This window comes from Acinonyx jubatus, chromosome X, assembly GCF_027475565.1.
Source record: "Acinonyx jubatus isolate Ajub_Pintada_27869175 chromosome X, VMU_Ajub_asm_v1.0, whole genome shotgun sequence".
In the NCBI taxonomy this organism is placed as follows: Eukaryota; Metazoa; Chordata; class Mammalia; order Carnivora; family Felidae; genus Acinonyx; species Acinonyx jubatus.
Window position 1 is genome coordinate 95,299,617 of NC_069389.1, and position 17,959 is coordinate 95,317,575.

Below are 17,959 nucleotides of genomic sequence, written 5' to 3' on the forward strand. Positions count from 1 at the left end.
ATCTCTTCTCTGAGCTCCAAGGTCCACTTATCCAGCTGCCCCCATCTCTATTTCCTACACGCCACTCACCCCTCACTATAACATGGTTTCTGCCCCCATCAGTTCACCGGTGACCTCAATACCGCCAAGCGCAACGAGCACCTTTCTCGTCTTCCATCACCGCCACGCGGCACGGAACACCGGCAGCCACTCTCTCTGACGGTCTCCCTGCCCGTATTTGGGTGCTGTCTCCCAGTTGAGGAGCATTCCCTTCAGGGAACCTTTGATGGCTCCTCCTCTTTCCCTGCTTCTTGGGAAACTGCTTTCTCAAAGCTGAGGAAAACATGAAGCGGTGACTTCGGTAACGGCAGAGCGACGCCACCTTAGGGGAGGCTGGCAGGATGCCGTCCGGACATTCCGGTTCTTGAGGAACAAGAGTAGCGAACCATGATTTGATCTTGGTGGGCAAAGCAAAGGCCTAACGCTGGCGAAGGCAGAAGCGAATATCGCTCGTCCCCCTTCAAAATTCCCGAGAGGTGAATTCAGTATCAAAAGGCTCATCTCTCCAAATTAATAGCTAGTTAGTAAAGGTCATAAAAAAAACCAAACACTTAGCTTCATACTTGAGTGATATTGGTATTTATTGACATCAATGCAAAACAAGCTAGGACTAAAAGTAGCTATCTGACAGGAGCAGAAACTGGTACAGTTTCCTTCCTGGAGAGGGTATGCCCTCAGATCATCGGACCTAAGATAAAACAAAGACTGGATTGTCAAGAACAAAACACAGGTTAAATTTTACTCATTAATATCAAAATCGCTAAAGGCAAAAAGGAGAGGTTTAAAAATATTCTTGGCGCTAAGCTCACATAAGCAAATAAAAAACTACAACTAATCCCCAAACTTCAGGACCCAGGATATAGACACGACATAATTAAGTTTTTGCACAGGCGCAAATGTGTTATACCCTTCACTGTCCTTGTACTACAATTACATGCTCGTTGTGTCTACGCTACACGGTCAACAGTTATCACCAACAATGAATGTAATTAGATCTGAACAAGACTTCACAGTGACTCTGTTCCACTCGGATTCAGAAAAGTTCAATCCAGGGTTTGACCAAAACCTTTGATTACAGAACGAGCTGTCTTTTTTTTACTCTCCTCGGGTTGCACCTAATTAACTCCTCACTGGACATTTCCTGCCTGCAAACCGCACTGCGTGGCCCCTCCCTCATCTTTGACACTTTAAAATGACTTTGTAGGAACTGCATAAGAAAGTGAAAGTGTATTTCCAACCTGAACCTGCAACCGGGCTCCTGCTCGGACGCAAAAAAAAAGAACAAAAAAAAAAGAACGTACTCCTCTGCAGTGTACCTCACCAGCCCAGCGATCCCTTCCTCTGTCTCTATTCCTTTGCCCTGAAGGCACTTCTGGATTGCTTAATACGTGCTCTTTGGCTGCCTAGACAGTCAGGACACCTAAGGCCGTTTGGACTTATCACTCCTCTCCTCCTTCTTTCCTATGGCTAATACCACTTTCCTGCTTCTTTTCTAGCGCCGCATCTCCAGACTTGGTGCCGTCATCAGGCGGACAGAGTCGGTTTCGGCTTCGAGCTCCTGGCTGGTAAAGCTGCATTGCCGGGCGATCCTAAAGTAAAATGAAATGTTAATGTCACAACATCGCCGCCAGACATTCCCAGGGGGTCTTCGGAGTCACGAATTATAGGTTGGTATGTACCCCGAAACAACCCCTACGAGACCAGAAACGTGAGGGCACAGGACACGACAGTGTTGATGGTTAACTTGCTTTTAACCTCCCGCCTCCTTTCCCCTCTCTCCAAAGAGCAACCGTTTATTAAGTATTATTGTGTATGCTGAGGGTAAGTTTCCAATAAGTCTAATTTTTATAACCATCTCAAGATGAGCTGAATTAGCTTGAATTTTCTTTACTTAGAAACCTCAGCCATCGCCTGTCTCTCCTCCTCATCCGTAAATGGACTTTAACATTCGCTACCACATAGCAAAGTTTTAGGAGGAAAACCAAAATGAAGAAGGCAAAGCCTTGGGGCGCCTGCGTGGCTCAGTCGGTTAGGTGTCCGACTGGATTTCAGCTCAGGTCCTGATCTCACAGTTCGTGAGTTCTAGACCCACAGTAGACAAGCTATCAGCACACAGTCTGCTTGGGATTCTCTCTCTCTCTCTCTCTCTCTCTCTCTCTCTCTCTCTCTCCCAAATAAATAAAAACCTTAAAAAAAACAATGCAAAGTCTTAGTGAAGACCCCCCTGAAATTACAAGCTCATACCCCATGCAACTTGCCACAAAGCATGGTTATTTCTTAATTCACGTATGACAGTTTAACACCCCAGCTTGAGACTCTCTAGGTGGCTCTTTCGATCTCCAATTCCTAATAAGCCTCAACAAAGTCATCATGTACCTCTCGGTTCAAGTCATGTGTGTGGTTTATGATAGTGTGATCCTGGAAAACTTAGATGTATAGGTCCTTTTTAGAACTCAACAAAAAGATTACATGAGCCTTCCTTACCCTTTCTCCCTAGCGTCTGAAAGCTAGCCTTAAAGCATTAGTCTCAACTGAATAATTCCAGCAAAATGTCTCAATATTTTTATAAGATGAGATGTTAAAACAGATAAAGATTTCTGCACAGTATTTGAAGAAACGGATGATGGGGCTCCCACTGTGCAAAGATGGGACAATTTAAACATCAACAAGGATGATAACTGATAAAACCAAGTTGGAATCCATCAAATATTTCTAAATCCACAAGTTCTTATGACAAGGCAAAACTCACAGATGACCTAGAAGTTGCTGGGACCCCAACTCATTACTCTGAATGCTGGTGCATAAAGGGAAAGGATCAAGTGTCTATCTTGCCTTTCCTGGATACACTGAATTTCAGGCTAAAAATGTTTAGAATACATGGGTCAGGCTTACAATACCTGAACCTACTGATTGGTTGGTTGTTCAATTTTTTCACCCTGAGAAAATTTTAATCTATAGAAATGTTGCAAAACCTGCATAGTGAACACCTAGTACCCTTCTCCTGGATTCGCAATTATGAACGTTTTGTCATGTGCTTTTTCAGCCTCTAGTACGTATTGTTTTCCATTTAAGTTGCACACATCATGACCCTTCATCCCTAAATATTTTAGCTCATATACCCTAAGAACAAGGACATCCTATTCCATAACCACAATGCAATTGCTATGGATTGATCATAGCATTACACTAACGGGGCGCCCGGGCATCACATGTTTCCTGACATCATACGATAGGAAGTACACAACACCCGTCTATGAAGTATTCTTTTTTTTTTTTTTTTAATTATCTTATTTTTAAGTAACCTCTATATGCAACACGGGGCTCGAACCCACAACCCCGAGATCAAGAGTCGTGTGCTCTACCAACCGAGCCAGCCAGGCGCCCCTCCATCTATGAAGTGTTCTCGCCAAAAATTGAGCCTGAATATATTCAGGCCTGTGGGTGAGGAGCCGCCTGTTTTCATGAACAGAGTGTGGCACACAGCCGTACTCACTCTTTTCACATTATCTATACCTGCTTTCCTATGGAGCTTAGTGGTTGTGATAGAGACCATATGGCCCACAAGGCCTACAGTGCTTACCATCGGGCCCTTTACAGAAAAAAAATCGGCCGACCCCTGTTTTTCAAGATAGAACTACCAGTTTTCAAGGAAACGTAGAAGATAGACCATTTAGAGCTGAGCGTTCCACAGGACAAAGTGGTTTCTGCAGCAAATAAAGGGCAGGAAAACAAAAGGAGGAGGGATTGTTTAGGTTAAAAGAGACCTAAGGATACAATACAATTGGTGGACCTTGCTTGGAGCCTATCAAGAAGTTACTAATGAGGCGATTGGGAAAAACGCAGTAGGTAGGGCGCTGAGGACTTACTAGTGTGTGTTGGGGGGGTGGGGTTGGTGTGAAAATGCTACCGGGGTTCTATGAAGAAAAAGAATCTCTGTCTCTAATATCGACGTATTTAAAGAAGAAATTCTGTGTCTAGGATCTGCTCGAAAAGCATCAGTAGGGGCAGGGATGGGGTAGAGTAGAAAGCTTGGCCGGGAGCCGGTAACTGCTGAAGCGTGTGTCTTGTTCTTCTCTGTTCTACTTTTGTGTGTGTCTGAAATGCCTACAAGAAATTAATCAAAGGACCGCACCGAGACCGAAAAAAGGTTGCAGACAGTTAAAGATCCCCTGTAAAAAGTCTGCCACACACAGCGAGCTGGCCCTCGCCTCTACACGTGCGAGAGGAGAGCAAAAGTCCTCATGGAAACAAACAGAACAAAAAGCACCACCTTGTTTCTTATGCGATCTCTCTTAACCACTTCCTCTTTCTTTTCAGTTTTTTCGGAGCTGCCTACGGATTCGGTACTTTCCGGCTTCTTTCCTTTGTCCCGAACCGCTTCTTTCTCTTTTTTCATTTCCTCTTCCTTCCTCTTAAAAGCCTTCTCCTTCTCATAACGCTCCTTCTGCCTGCGGCGCTCCTCTTCCTGCCGCTTCAGCCTCTCCCTCTCCCGCAGGAGGCGCTCTTGGTCCCGCTCGTAGTCCCGCTCCCGCTCCCGCTCCCGGTAGTCTCGGCCGCCCTCGTCTTCGGGCCTGCGTGGGGAACAGATCTCAGATGGCACCTCCAAACGCCGCCTGCTCCCTGTGGCCTGCTCCCGTGCACGGAGGCGCTCCGGTTAGGACACGGCCACGACAGGTGACCTTGTGCTTTTGGAGCAGGGTGAAAAGACGCGAGCGTTTTGCAAACCAGTAACAAAACCCATAAATTCGTTCGCCCAGACTAAGATGCTAGAATATCTGAAACCTTTCCTCCTCATCCCCTGCGCTCCCGCCCCCCTTCGGGCACCAGCCAGGACACAGCGGTAAAACTGGCACGTTGAAACAGGCTGAAAACGGAGTGTCCCAAGGAGCCCTCGGCCACTGACCTCTTAGGCTTTTCGTCTTTAGGCTCGCCGTCAGAGCGCTTGGGCAGTGTACAACTTTGCCCGCTGGCTCTTTCATCATTCAGATTCTCTTTGTCTAGTTTCTTGGCTTTTTCTCTTTTGTCTAATTCTTTTTCATCTCCCTTTTCTGGCTTCTTGAGTAGCTTTAAAGAGAACAAACGTATTCTTATTTTCAAGGGTGGGACATTCTCTTCTGATTCTACCCGAGAAAACAATATTCCAAGTGATTTAAATTTAGGCTATAGGAGGCCTTTTTCTGCAGCTACTCTTAAACTTCCAGGTTAAGAACTAGCGCACGGAGAGCAGTAATTGACTAAAAGGAGGCTATGAACGTGGAAAGTGTTATCCACTCCAGGTGGTTTAATCACTTGTGGCAATAGGATCAAGACTCCTTTGGCTTGAAATGGGTCAACCTTTTAGTGAAACAGTGCACGCTTCCAAGTATGCCTTCTGTAGCCAGCTAGCATACTGATGTAACTTGATGGGAAAATAGGCCACAAATCGAAGATGCCGGGCAGATCATTACTGTTGGACAGTAATGTTGGACAGCCGTTTGCCTGTCGTGCTTGGAGTGACCGATACCTTTGTCACCAAAGGAGGGATCCATTGCAAGAATAATTCTGCCTTGAGCCTGAGAATAACACACTTATGATGGTACGATCAGACATAATTTTCATCATTTGATTTAAAAATCCAAAGGCCTCACAGAACGGTGAGGTTCCATCTCTACGGAGTACGAACTCTGCTCAATGTCACATATATATACATACACATGCATATATATGACACACATACATATGACAAAATGCAATTCTAAAATAAACGTGCCTTACGAAGTCCAAATTGCTAACAAAACAGTCTCTTTCTCCCATCGCTGCCACAGACCTCTCTAGAATATCCCCAAGTGTTGGATATTCAGAGTGATTCTTAGGCAGAATAGAAGAATTTCGAGTCTCAGAGCGAAGGCATCATACAAAGGTTCATCTCAGGGTGAAGGCATCACACGAGTCAGCAAGCAAGAGGCAAAGCACCACAAGAAAGACTTGAGCATGAAGGCCTGCAGCACGTAGCCACGGCAAATGGCCAGTCCACACTGGACGCTACGGAGCATCGATGTAGTGAGGATACCATGTGCAGGTTTCATTGGAAGTGTTCTTATTTTTTCTAATGAACATCTTTGTTAGAAGCCAGGATGTTCATTACTCTATTAAGAACAATCGTGAAAGTTTCTAGTGTGGCTGGCTCAACCTTCTGCCTTGCTGATAGGAACAGCAAGTCAGGTCACTTGTGCCACGGCAGACAGAGAGAGATCGCTGGAAAGAATTAAGATGGGAATCTCCCCACCCTGCTGCCCAAGCTCCTTATCGCCTGTAATGAGCCCAGGAGAGACTTGGGGGAACACGCTCTGGCCATAAACTGCTTCATTTTGAGGAGGTAAGAGGAGGAGACCCTGCCACCATCTCCGTGAGATTTTCCCTTTCTCTGAAGGACTAGGCAGTACTTCCCCAGGAAGTTTGCTGGAAGCAAGAGCTGCCTCAGCCATGCCCTCAGAAGGGAAGCGGTAAGGCTGGGAGCTTTCTACAAGCTCGCCTCTTCCTAGGTACGATGCGTTCATCACAATCAGCTGCTCCCAGATCCCCAGGCAGATGAGAGACGGTAACGGGGAGAATCATGTGAAAGGGAAGCGTGTAACACAGGCTATATTTATCCCTAATACTCCCACAAGGCAGCCCGTTAGGAGAGGCATATGGAAAGAAAAGAGCGATTTAGGCATGGTTGTCCTCTAGCCGTAGATTGTTAAAGCTTCCGGGTACCCAGCAGAGCATCAGGAAGTCATTGGGGCTTCCTTCTAAGGTAGGAATTGAAAATGGCTCAGATTTCAAGAAGACTCAAGTCAGTTGGAAGGAGTTTTCTACAGGTATCACTACCACCACCACCAAAAGGACTTATTATGAACTAAGACCTGTGTGTGTGACATGATACTAGGTGCTCTGTATCATGTACTTGGGTCCTTACATTTTTCTGATTCACAGCTTGTAACAGAAACCTGTGTACCTGAAGACAGTGGAAAACAAACAGATGAGGCAACTTCATGTATCAAATATGAAGGAAAAGCTGAATAAAACCCGTAATTCATGCCAGCCAGCCCTAAGCCCTTACTTATGAAGAACTGAGAATAATAATCCAAACATTGAACATTTTCTGTGATAAAAATAACATCTTCATGAAAAAATATCATGTAAATTACTTAATTCTTTTAGATTATCTTGAATTTTTAAAAACAATACCATTCACATCATAGGAAGGATTTCTATTGGTTCACCTCCTCCCCCCCCCCACAAAGACAAAAACAAATTTAAAAAAATTATGTTTACAACAGCACAAGATGCATGCATATTTAAAGAAGTACATGCAATTTTTAGCAACATGCAGTCAGCTCACATCATTTTCATACCTTTATCTTTGGTTCGTCCTTTAATTTGTCCCTTTCTGGAACTCTGTCTATCTTCTTTAGCTTTTCTATATCTTTCCTTTTTCGTTTTTCTTCTTCCTTCCACTTCCTCCTCTCTTCTTCTCTTTGTCTTTTTCTTTCTATTTCTCGCCTCCTTCTTTCTTCTCTTTTTTCTTCTCTCATTCTCTGGAAAGAAACATCCACATAAGCCTTCAAACAAGGTAATCATCACCAAAAACCTAATCCAAAAGTTATGGCGGGCACCCACTAGACGGGACTGTCTTTCCTTCCTACTTTCTACCTCTTTAACCCCCTCGCCACCCCACTGAGAATCTGAGAATAAAGACCAGGGCCTGCCAGTATCAGAATCTCCCCACTGTTGCCTACATGCCATATCTCCAGAGGCTTTTAGGAAACCAAGGGAGTGTCTCTGGAATAATCTAAAGACTCTCTGGGTTTGCACAGTGCATCCTTGGCCCAACAACACGAAGGAGAGGGCCAGAGAGTGAGGCCAATGAGCCACATCTTTCAAAGAATCATGGCAGAAAAGGTAGCTGTTTCTCCGCTAGGATCCCAATTCAATGCTCGTATGCTTATGGACTACGAACTAGTGAAAATATAAAGTATCGAGAGAACTATAAAAACAAAAGGTTTACCTGCTTGTTTTTCAGGAAGCTCAAAAGTGGGGTTGTCTTTTTAGCTACATAAATGTAAACAGATTATTAATAATACTTATCAACCCCTAGAAAGGATTCCATTTTCTGACATTCCCTGCCAACCACCCAAGGTGGGAAAACTATACCCCTTAAAACAGTTCACGAGTACATTATCAGAAAAGAGTTTTACGGTAGTTTGCTTCAATTCTGAAGGTCTGAAATACATTTTTCAAAAGTGAAGAAATCCAAATTCAAGCAGTTTTTTAACGGACTAATTCCCACTGTCAGTGAGAATTAAGTGCAAAGGATAGTCTCTTGTTTCAGATGGCAATATAAATTTGTTCAACTGGGAAGAAACTGGGGGAAGGCGCTAAAAATATCTCATCTTTTTGTCCCCATAATTCCACTTCCAGGAATTTATTCTAAGGAAATTATCAGAGATGGGCTTAGACTCTGCATCCATTAATAAGATCCATTTTAGAAAAATAATTTAATTTCCAATACCCTGAACAATGCTATCTAGCCTAGTAGTTAGCATTTTTGAAAGCCTACTTCCTTTGGACAAATTCCTAGGCGTGGAAATCCTGGGTCAGGGGCTATGCTTATGTTTGGAGCTGAGAGAAGAGTGACAATTTACTGCTAGGGCCAACGTCCAAACTAGAATTTCTCAAGGAGTTTTCAATTTGGCAGTAACTGACTTCATTTTTTGATATTTGCAGTTCACATGTTTTTCAGCAACGTGAGCTGCTTGTTACCAGAAAATACCAATTGATCTTCAAAGGCTTGCCGACGTCAAAACGTCCCATGAGTCTTCAAACTTTTTCTACTTATATTTATGTGGCATTAAAATAGGTCACGGAGCATTTTTCCCATCTTATCAATGCATTTACATAATCCTGTGAGGCAGGTATTATCGTCTGCACTTTATAGCACAGAGGCTCAGAGAAGTTAGGGCCTTCCCCCTGGTCACACAGCTAGCAAGTGACAGAAGTAGGAGTCAGGTCTTCTGATGAAAAAGCCGTTGCCCTTAATTCCTGTTGCCCACTTACCTATTAATTCTCTATTTTTTGCTTCTATTTCCTCTAGCAGTGTCTCTGGAGTAGATGTCATTTTCTCATTATCTGCAGCATAACTTTCCAAAAATTTCCTATATTCTGGATCTAAATAATTGTTTCGGTAAACAGAAAATATAGCAGACTTTAAAAAAAACTTTCTACATCATGGAAGATTAAAAATAAACCTAAACATACCCACTAGACCATTCAGGGCTTTATTGGCCTATTACTCTCGGAATTCCTATTCCCTATACTCACTCAAGTCAGGGATAAGCAGACACCACACGGTGTAACAGAACCTCCAGGCATGTTAAGTAGTTTGCTTTTAAAAGTTACTGTCCACCTAATCCAGACTCACACTTACGTGAGAACTGCAAGTTGTCGTTATGGGACCTGCACAGTATTACAGACGGCACGTAAGCAATTCCTGTATGGGCATACCTCACTTTAAGTAAACCCAACACGGGGCGCCTGCGTGGCTCAGTGGGTTAAGCGGCTGGCTTCGGCTCAGGTCACGACCTCACCGTTCCCGAGTTCGAGCCCCGCATCGGGCTCTGTGCTGACAGCTCGGAGCCTGTTTCAGATTCTGTTGCCTCCCTCTCTGTCTCTGCCCCTCCCCTGCTCGAGCTCTGTGTCTCTCAAAAATAAATACACATTAAGTAAACCCAACATATTGAGGGGGGGGTGTCCTAGATGTTGCACTGGAGCTGATGATTCCTGGAGTTTTCTTGATGCATCTGACATCAGAAAGGGTAACACATTGGCGCCATCCCATTACTGGTATTTGGAGTTTCTGTGCACTGTGGGGCATGTCACTTGATCTAGTCTTCCAGATCCGAATCTATGATATAATCAGTCACTAGCTGTGTGTTGAATCTTTTCTGTGTTTTCTTTATAATACCCACTCTAATAATAAGTAATGGAAATCAAACTAGAGGATTCCAAAATATCAGATACAAAATGTTACAGCTAAGTCCATATCCAACATAACATTACACAGAGCTCAAAATCTGGATCCAGTTTACCTTACGTGGCAATTATTCTAGTTTTTCGGTTCCCGTATTCCAGTTCAATGTAATTGCTATGTGTGCAGTTAACTGCATATTCAAAGCCCAGGAAAATAGGACTAGCCGCTTCCACTACTTTTGGTTATGTTCCTCAAGTATAGAAAATTTTCCATCCCAGCTCTCAATGATAAACCTTCCCTCTCTATAAAAATGGAAATCAAAAGAAATAAATAAGGGGCGCCTGGGTGGCTTAGTCGGTTGAGCGTCCGGCTTTGGCTCAGGTCATGATCTCACGGCTCGTGGGTTCAAGCCCCATGTCGGGCTCTGTGCTGTCAGCTCAGAGCCTGGAGCCTGCTTCAGATTCTGGGTCTCTGTCCCTCTCTGCCCCTGTCCCACTCATGCTGTCTCTCTCTGTCTCTCAAAAATAAAAATAAACGTTAAAAAATATGTAAATAAATAATCATCATCATAAAATACATTGAGACCTCAAAGAGTTGTACTTTGCTACATCTGATTTTTCACCATTGTCTTCCAGTCAACAAACCAAAGGTAATTTACTGCCCGACAGTCAATGCTATATTGCTTGATGGTGAAGGAATGAGATGGCACCAGCCAGAGTGGGAACTCTACAGGAAACCCACTTCTATTCCGACAAGTAAGCAAAGCTTTCACCAGTGAATTACATTTCTCACAAACTTTATTCTGTGTGTTTTCCTATTTAAAAGACTGGAATCCAATTAATTCCCACAAAGGTAGTAATTTTTTTAAAAAACCCAGGGCAATAGCATTACATAACTAGAGCTATACTGTACCATCATCGATAGTCCCAACTTTGGTATCTCTTTTCTTAGTCTTCTTTTTTGCAGCTTTTTGAAAAGGTGCAAATTCTACTATGGCAGGATATTCCTGACCTGTTTAGAAAAAAATACCACACTTGCTATAACAACAAAAAAGCCAAAAGTGGATACAAGAGAGTCAACCCACCATTCTCTAGGCCTCCTTTGACAGCAGTCAACTGAATAGGGCCCCTCAATGGGAATGAATCACAAGGGCACAAATCACATGGGCACAACTAACATCAGTATGCTACCAAAGGAGCCCCAATTTCACACTGATAACATAACGAAAAGATATGGCAGGGAAGTAAAATAATCATTTAACTTCAACTTTTAAAGTATGATATTTTGATATGAGGGGGGAAGAATCTATAAATCAATGTTCGTTTAAAACATACATCAGAGAGGCGCCTGGGTGGCTCAGTCGGTTCAGTGTCCGACTTTGGCTCAGGTCATGATCTCACAGCTCGTGAGTTCAGGCCCTGCATTGGGCTCTGTGCCGACAGCTTGGAGCCTGGGGCCTGCTTTGGATTCTGCCCCTTCCCCACTCGTGCTCTCTCAAAAAAGAAACATTTAAAAATGTTTTTAAAAATACATCAGGAATCTCTAGAATAGGCAAATCTGGAGAGATACAAAGAAGATTAGTGGACACCTAGAGCTGGGGCATAGTTGGGGGAGAATGGAGAGTGAGAGCTAATGAATACGGGGTTTCTCTTTGGAGAGCAAAATGTATTCTAAGATCAGATTGTGGTGACGGCTGCACAACTCTGTGAATATACTAAAACCCACTGAACTGTATACTTTAAGAGGGTGAATTTTATGGCATATGAATTATAGCTCAATAAAGCTGTTATAAAAAATATGCCAGGAGACACCAAAAGCACAGTCAATAAAAGTGAAAAATCGATAACTGAACTACATCAAAATTAAAAACTTTTGTTTATCTAAGGGACAAGTTAACAGAGTACAAAGGCAACCCACAGAATGGGAGAAAATATTTGTAAATCATACATCTGATAAGGGGTCAATATATACAAAATATATAAATAACTCCTACAACTCCCCAGCAACAAAAAACCCAATTGAAAAATGTTCAAAGGACTTGAATAGACGTTTCTACAGAGGTGATATATAAATGGCTAACAAGCATATGAAAAGATTAAAATATTACCGCACTAATCATTAGGGAAATGCAAATCAAAACCACAATGAGCGATCACCTCACACCCATTAGAAAGGTAGCTACTAAAGAAAAAAAAAAAACCACAGAGAATCACAAGTGTTGACGAAGACATGAAGAAATTAGAATCCTCGTGCATTACTGGTAGGAACACAAAATGGTGCGGTTGTTATGGAAAACAATATGGTGGCTCCTCTAAAAAATTAAAACTAGAATTACCATATGACCCAGCAACTCCACCTTCAGGTATATATTCAAAAGAAGTGAAAGCAGAGACTTGCGTAGGTATTTGTACACCCACGTTCATGGGAGCATTATTCACAATAGCCAAAAGGTGGGAGCAACCCAAATGTCCTCCAACAGAGAAATGGTTAAGCAAAATGTAGTATAGACATACAATGGAATATTACTTAGGCTTAAAAAGGAGTTTCTGACCCACCCTACATGGCTCAACCTTGAGAACATTATGCTAAATAAACAAGCCAATGACAGAAAGTCAGACACTATGTGGTTCCACTCATATGAGGTACCTAGAATGGCCAACTTTATGGAGACAGAATGATGGCTCATAGAGGTAGAATGGTAGTTGCCAGAGGCTGGGGGGAGGAAGAAATGGGGATTTATTGTTTAATGGGTATAGAGTTCCAGTCCTGCAAGATAAACAGGTTCTAGGAATTGGTTGCACAGTGTGAATGTACTCAACTGAACTGTAGAATTCAAATGGTTAAGATGGTAAATTTTGTGTATTTTACCACAATTTTTAAAAAATGTGTACAAAAAAAAAAAAGGAATGAGGTAATGATTATAGGCTACAACATGGATGAACCTTGCAAACATGTTAAGTAAAAGAAGCAGTCACAAAGGCTACATATTGTGTAAATCTGTTTCTAGGAAATATCTACAGGAGGAGGAAGGGGAGATGACTAATGGTTATAGGATCCTTTTTGGAGTGATAAAAACATTCTGGAATTACATCGTGGTGATGGTTGTACAACTTTGTGAATATACTAAAAACCATGGAATTTTATGGTATGTGGATTGTATCTCAGTAAAAAAATACCCAAGTGACTGCTGGAAAAAGAAAATACACCAGACCCCTGTTATAGAATGATGTCATAAAGGGTATAAAATACTATCATTGGCATGTAGACATAAGCCAGAATAGAATAAATAGAAATGACCAGAAGGCATCACAAAGAAGTCAGGGAGGAAGCATGGTTTTGGAAATCCTACTGAATACAGAATCAGATTAGTTTATTAACTGATATATTTGAGAAGGAATAAATAAATCAGACTAAAGCAGAAGGAATTGTGGTAAGAGAGGCTGAAAAATTAAAAAAAAAAACAAACAAAAACCCCAGAAGTGAGGCCAGCCTATGAAGGACCCTGACTACCAGGCTATGGAATTTGGACTCCACCCCCCCCCCCCGCCCCCGTAACTGCTGCCTTAAATCACTATTTTCAAAAACATTAATTTCATAGCAGTGTAACAGACTGAACTTATACAGAAATGAAAAAAAAGGAAAATTCTGTAAGTTTAGAGACAATGGGTTGTCTAAGCGTTGGGAGGCAAGGACACAGTGTGAAAAGTATTAATAAGTAGATGAACGAGACATTAAAAAATAAACTGGAAAAATTCATCACTTGTTTAAATATAAGGGATAAAAAAGAGAGGAAAAAAGTTAAACATAACTCACGTTTCCAGGAAAACATTGCTATCTAGTGGAATAAAGTTGGGAGTGGAGAAGTAAGTGGTTTCAGGGGTCTGTGGGGGCACAGGGATTAATAAAATCTGGTGAAACACAGTGGAAATCCTTCAACTTTTCCTGGCATATTCCCTCACAAAGATTTCATTTTTACCAACTCTGAAGTAATACTGAAAAACAGTCCAACAAAAAGGTACTTTGCCTATAATAGTTACAAAGACAAAAAAGGTAAGTGGGAAATAGCAGCTTGGATATCCTCTAGCTACAATGTTGCAAGTGGCAGATAATAAAGAGAGAGTTAAGGCAGAAGTTTTTCTTCCCTATAGAATCCTGGATACAAAGTGGGAGATCATGAAGTTGGATGTTTTAAGCACAAATACGAATCGGAACGTTGAACAGCGTTCCCAACTGGGAATTACTGGCTTAAAGGATTTAACCTAAATCAATCAATGTTGGTCCTTGAAGTGAGATGACAAGTAAATATTTAAAATTTGTTGTACAAGTTTAAAGAGCCGTTTATCAGTATTGCTGTTGAAGCTGGTAAATAGTCAAAACAACAGATCGCCTAATCCAGGGCGAAAAAAATTGGCCACAGGAAGAGAAAACAGTGGCAATTTCATTCAGTCGATCAAACTACAGAAATAACAGGTTAATAAAAATATCCAAGGGCTGTGAAAAGTCACACATCTATTTATAAGACTGCAATAAGCTTAGTAAATGTGTAAAACTCTTTAGATGCTGCACATTTTATCACCGAGTTTTAGAAAAGCTATGAAGGCACTGAGAAAACACTGTGATACACACATTGTCTTAAACATACAAATGACAAAGAAACTCCCCTTCAGTTACAAGGACTCACCTTTATTGTCAAGGAATACATAACCATCAAAGCGATCCCTGAACAAAATAATGTCCTCTTGGTTTTTAAAGTTGATGTATGCTCTGGCATACATATGAGGATACAGACTGCAGAGAGGAAAGCAATTATGTAAATGTGCTTGCAGGTGTCTGAATTACAAGTATGCATATATTAAAGAGACAGGCTCAAAAATCAAATGGAAACAGTAGGGTAAAAAAGAATGAAAGAAAAATTTTCATTTACCCCCGCCCTCTTTTATTTATTCATTTTACCTAGTATCATTAGAAAAAAACTCAAAATAATCATGCTCCGGCATAGGCTGAAGATGTTCCTGAAGCTGCTCCTTGGTCAAAGTGGGAGGTAATCTCCGAATGACCACCTTAAGAAACGAACAAGGAAAATAAAATTAGTACAAATCCATTTCCTGTCATACCTGAAAGAATCACCAGCCCTGAAAAAAAGTTGGTCTTTAAAGGATGAGCTCACATATTAAAAACCCAGCAGAAAATTATTCTAACGTTCAGAATTAGTCAAGACTAATCGTAACGCTTTGTTTTTGTTTTGTTTTGTTGTTTTTTACAAACTCTTAGAAATAAGAACAGCAGAGAACAAGGAAAATCTTAGGTTCTGTTAAACAGAACCCAGCCGTTTACCAGGTTTTTGCATCATTTTCTATCACCCATTTTTCGACAGATGTAGTAACAAGAAATTAATAGGCCAATCCTGGTCTTTTGTGGGTACCATGAACATTTGACTTATGATCCCCTTATCACAGCCAACATATCCTAAAACAGAATCCTTCCTCATTCAGCATAGAGAATTCAAAACTCTAAGGAATACCAAAAGTTCCTTATTGCTCCCAAAATAAGATGAACCCGCCCCGCCCCCCCCTCCGACCATGAATCCCCCCACTCCCGCTCAACTCGCCTCCATTACGACTCTGATCACAAACTACTCCCACCCCCGATGGCCCCTTCACTATTTAATAATCCACCCCCCCACCCCCACCCCCATTAACCTTCTAATTCCTCATTCTCTTTACTATCGATCCCTCTTGCACTCTTCTCACAGCTCGGATCTCCACCTTCTCATCTAGGAATCCCTCCCTTTTCCCTCACTCGTACCCCGGGGCTTGGCCGACAGGGGCTCCCTCGATCTCGGGCGAGTGGGTGAAGACTAGGTGACGTGATTTTCACTCAGGTAAAGAAACAGAGGGGCAGACTGGGAGGGGAAAGAGGGCGGCCCCACTCCCAACCATCCTCGCGGGTGGCGGACCCGTCCCGCCCTCTCCCGGGCCAACAGCCGGCCAGGCACCTTGCTCAGCGCCTCCTTCTTCTCCTTATTTCGATCCTGCTTATCTTCCCCTTTGGCGCTGTCCCCCGAAGCTCCACCGCTGCTGCCCGTGGCCCCCGGGGGAGTCAACAGGGTTACTCGTTTCTCTTTAGGCCTGTGATCCTTCTCCTCCTTCATGGCCACGGCTTCGCTCCTGAGAACCGCAGCTCGGCCTAAACGCCGCTACGCCGGGCACCTACGACGCCCGGCCCACTCCCGTCTAGCTCCGCCCCCAACAAACGCCCCTAGTGATAAACCAGGCCCCGCGTTCCATTGGGCCCGGCCAGGATCTCGCGAGACTTCAGGGCGCCAGGCTTCCTTTGATAGAAAGGTCTTAGCACCTGGTCTTAACTTCCCGCCGGCGGAAGGTCCGCACAGCCCAATCCCCTGGTGGCCCAGACTCCCTCGGGGCCGCTCTTCGCACGTCATTAGCAACTCCGCCATCTTGGCTAGAACGACTCTTTCGAGGACTACAAATCCCGGCATACAACGCAGCTAGCTCCTCCTAGCCAGGCGTCTGGAGCCACAGATGGGTCAGTATTCCTATCTGTAAGTAAGTGGAATTTTTACTCTTGAAAGTTTAGTGTTTTTCAGATCAAAAGATAGGTTCTGCAGGCTTCGTTTTCCTCAAGTAGCCCAATGTTATCCAAAGGTTATCTCACTGGGGGAGCGACTTGTGTTTTCTTTTTTAAGACTTGTATTTTCTATTCATTCTAAGGTGTACTCTGAGCAACTTTGGAATTTCCTTTCCTTACCCTGATTAGGATTCACAGATACTTAATGAACACTCACCGTTCACTGGTATTTAAAGGACAAATATGACCAAAATGTATGAGATTTGTTTCCCTTATCCTTTTTTAAGTAAAAGAATTCTCTCATGCTTCATGAGGAGAAAATAAAATAAAACCCACTTGCTTTACATGGGATTACCCTTTCTCCCGCTTTGAAAAAGGTCAATTATTCGCTTTTTATAATAGCCCCAAACTGGAGACGATCCAAATGTCTGCCAACTGGCGAACGAGCAAACAAAATGTGGCACATCCACAGAATGAAATAATACTCAACAGTGAAAATGAACTGATAACGTCTGTCAACATGAATGAATCGCAGAATGATTATGCTGAGTGAAAAGACCCAGACGCAAAGAGAGTACAGGCTGTACAATCTCATTTATCGGAAATTTTAGGAAAGGTAAAACTATAGTGCTAGATGGCAGATCAATGATTGCTTGGGGATAGGGGTAGGGAGAAAGGACTGACCACAGAGAGACCCCAGGAAACATTTTGGAGTGATGAAAATGCTCTTTATCATGATTGTGCTGATGGTTACATGACTGCACGCATTTGTGTAAACTCGTTTAGTTGTACACTTAAAATTGGCAGATATTATTTTCAGTAAGTGAAACTTCAATAAAGTTCAGCCCCCTCCAAATTTAAAAAAAATGCAAAATTTGAAAAAAAATGCAAAATTTGAAAAATTTGAAATGCTCCCTAAGTGAGAGAGCAATTGTATTTCATGAAACCAAAGATACCATTGACTCTAAGACCACCATTATTTTTTTTTTACATTTTTATTTATTTTTGAGAGAGACAGAGCACAAGTGGGGGAGGGGCAGAGAGAGAGAGACAGACAGACAGACAGACAGACAGAATCCGAAGCAGGCTCCAGGCTCCGAGCTGTCAGCACAAAGCCCGATGCGGGGCTCGAACTCACAAACTGTGAGATCGTGACCTGAGCTGAAGTCGGACGCTTAACCGACTGAGCCGCCCAGGCGCCCCCAAGACCATCATTATTTTATATACCAAGAAGGAAAAAAATGCTGCCAATTAAACTGTGACACGATTCATCTGATTTCAGAGGTGTTAAAACGTGAAAAAAAATGTCAGAATCAATTGAATATATTATTTGTATGTTAT

General features: G+C 42.6%; 1 protein-coding gene across 3 annotated transcripts; it reads right to left on the reverse strand.

Annotated features, from left to right (window-relative positions):
- Positions 1-595: 595 nt before the first annotated feature.
- Positions 596-16,428, reverse strand: UPF3B (UPF3B regulator of nonsense mediated mRNA decay). Of its 3 annotated transcripts, none has more exons than XM_027054242.2 (11): positions 16,026-16,422; positions 14,984-15,090; positions 14,712-14,818; positions 10,943-11,041; positions 9,118-9,228; positions 8,069-8,112; positions 7,416-7,598; positions 6,977-7,015; positions 4,943-5,103; positions 4,310-4,610; positions 596-1,628 (listed from the first exon to the last, which is right to left on the reverse strand). In XM_027054242.2, the coding sequence occupies exons 1-11, from the start codon at positions 16,179-16,181 to the stop codon at positions 1,479-1,481; spliced, it is 1,458 nt and encodes a 485-aa protein (XP_026910043.1). In that variant the 5' UTR covers positions 16,182-16,422; the 3' UTR covers positions 596-1,478. The 3 variants fall into 3 exon arrangements, with proteins under 3 accessions (XP_026910043.1, XP_026910044.1, XP_053057584.1); XM_053201609.1 differs by having other exon boundaries at positions 1,490-1,628; positions 4,248-4,610; positions 16,026-16,428; XM_027054243.2 differs by lacking the exon at positions 6,977-7,015 and having other exon boundaries at positions 16,026-16,421.
- Positions 16,429-17,959: the final 1,531 nt, after the last annotated feature.

Coding starts and splice junctions, on each gene's coding strand:
- UPF3B (XM_027054242.2), bottom strand. CDS start 16,181: ATGAAGGAGGAGAAGGATCACAGGCCTAAAGAGAAACGAGTAACCCTG. Junction 11,042..14,711: donor TGTATTCCTTGACAATAAAG/GTGAGTCCTTGT, acceptor TTTTCTAAACAG/GTCAGGAATATCCTGCCATA. Junction 4,611..4,942: donor AAAGACGAAAAGCCTAAGAG/GTCAGTGGCCGA, acceptor TTCCCCACGCAG/GCCCGAAGACGAGGGCGGCC.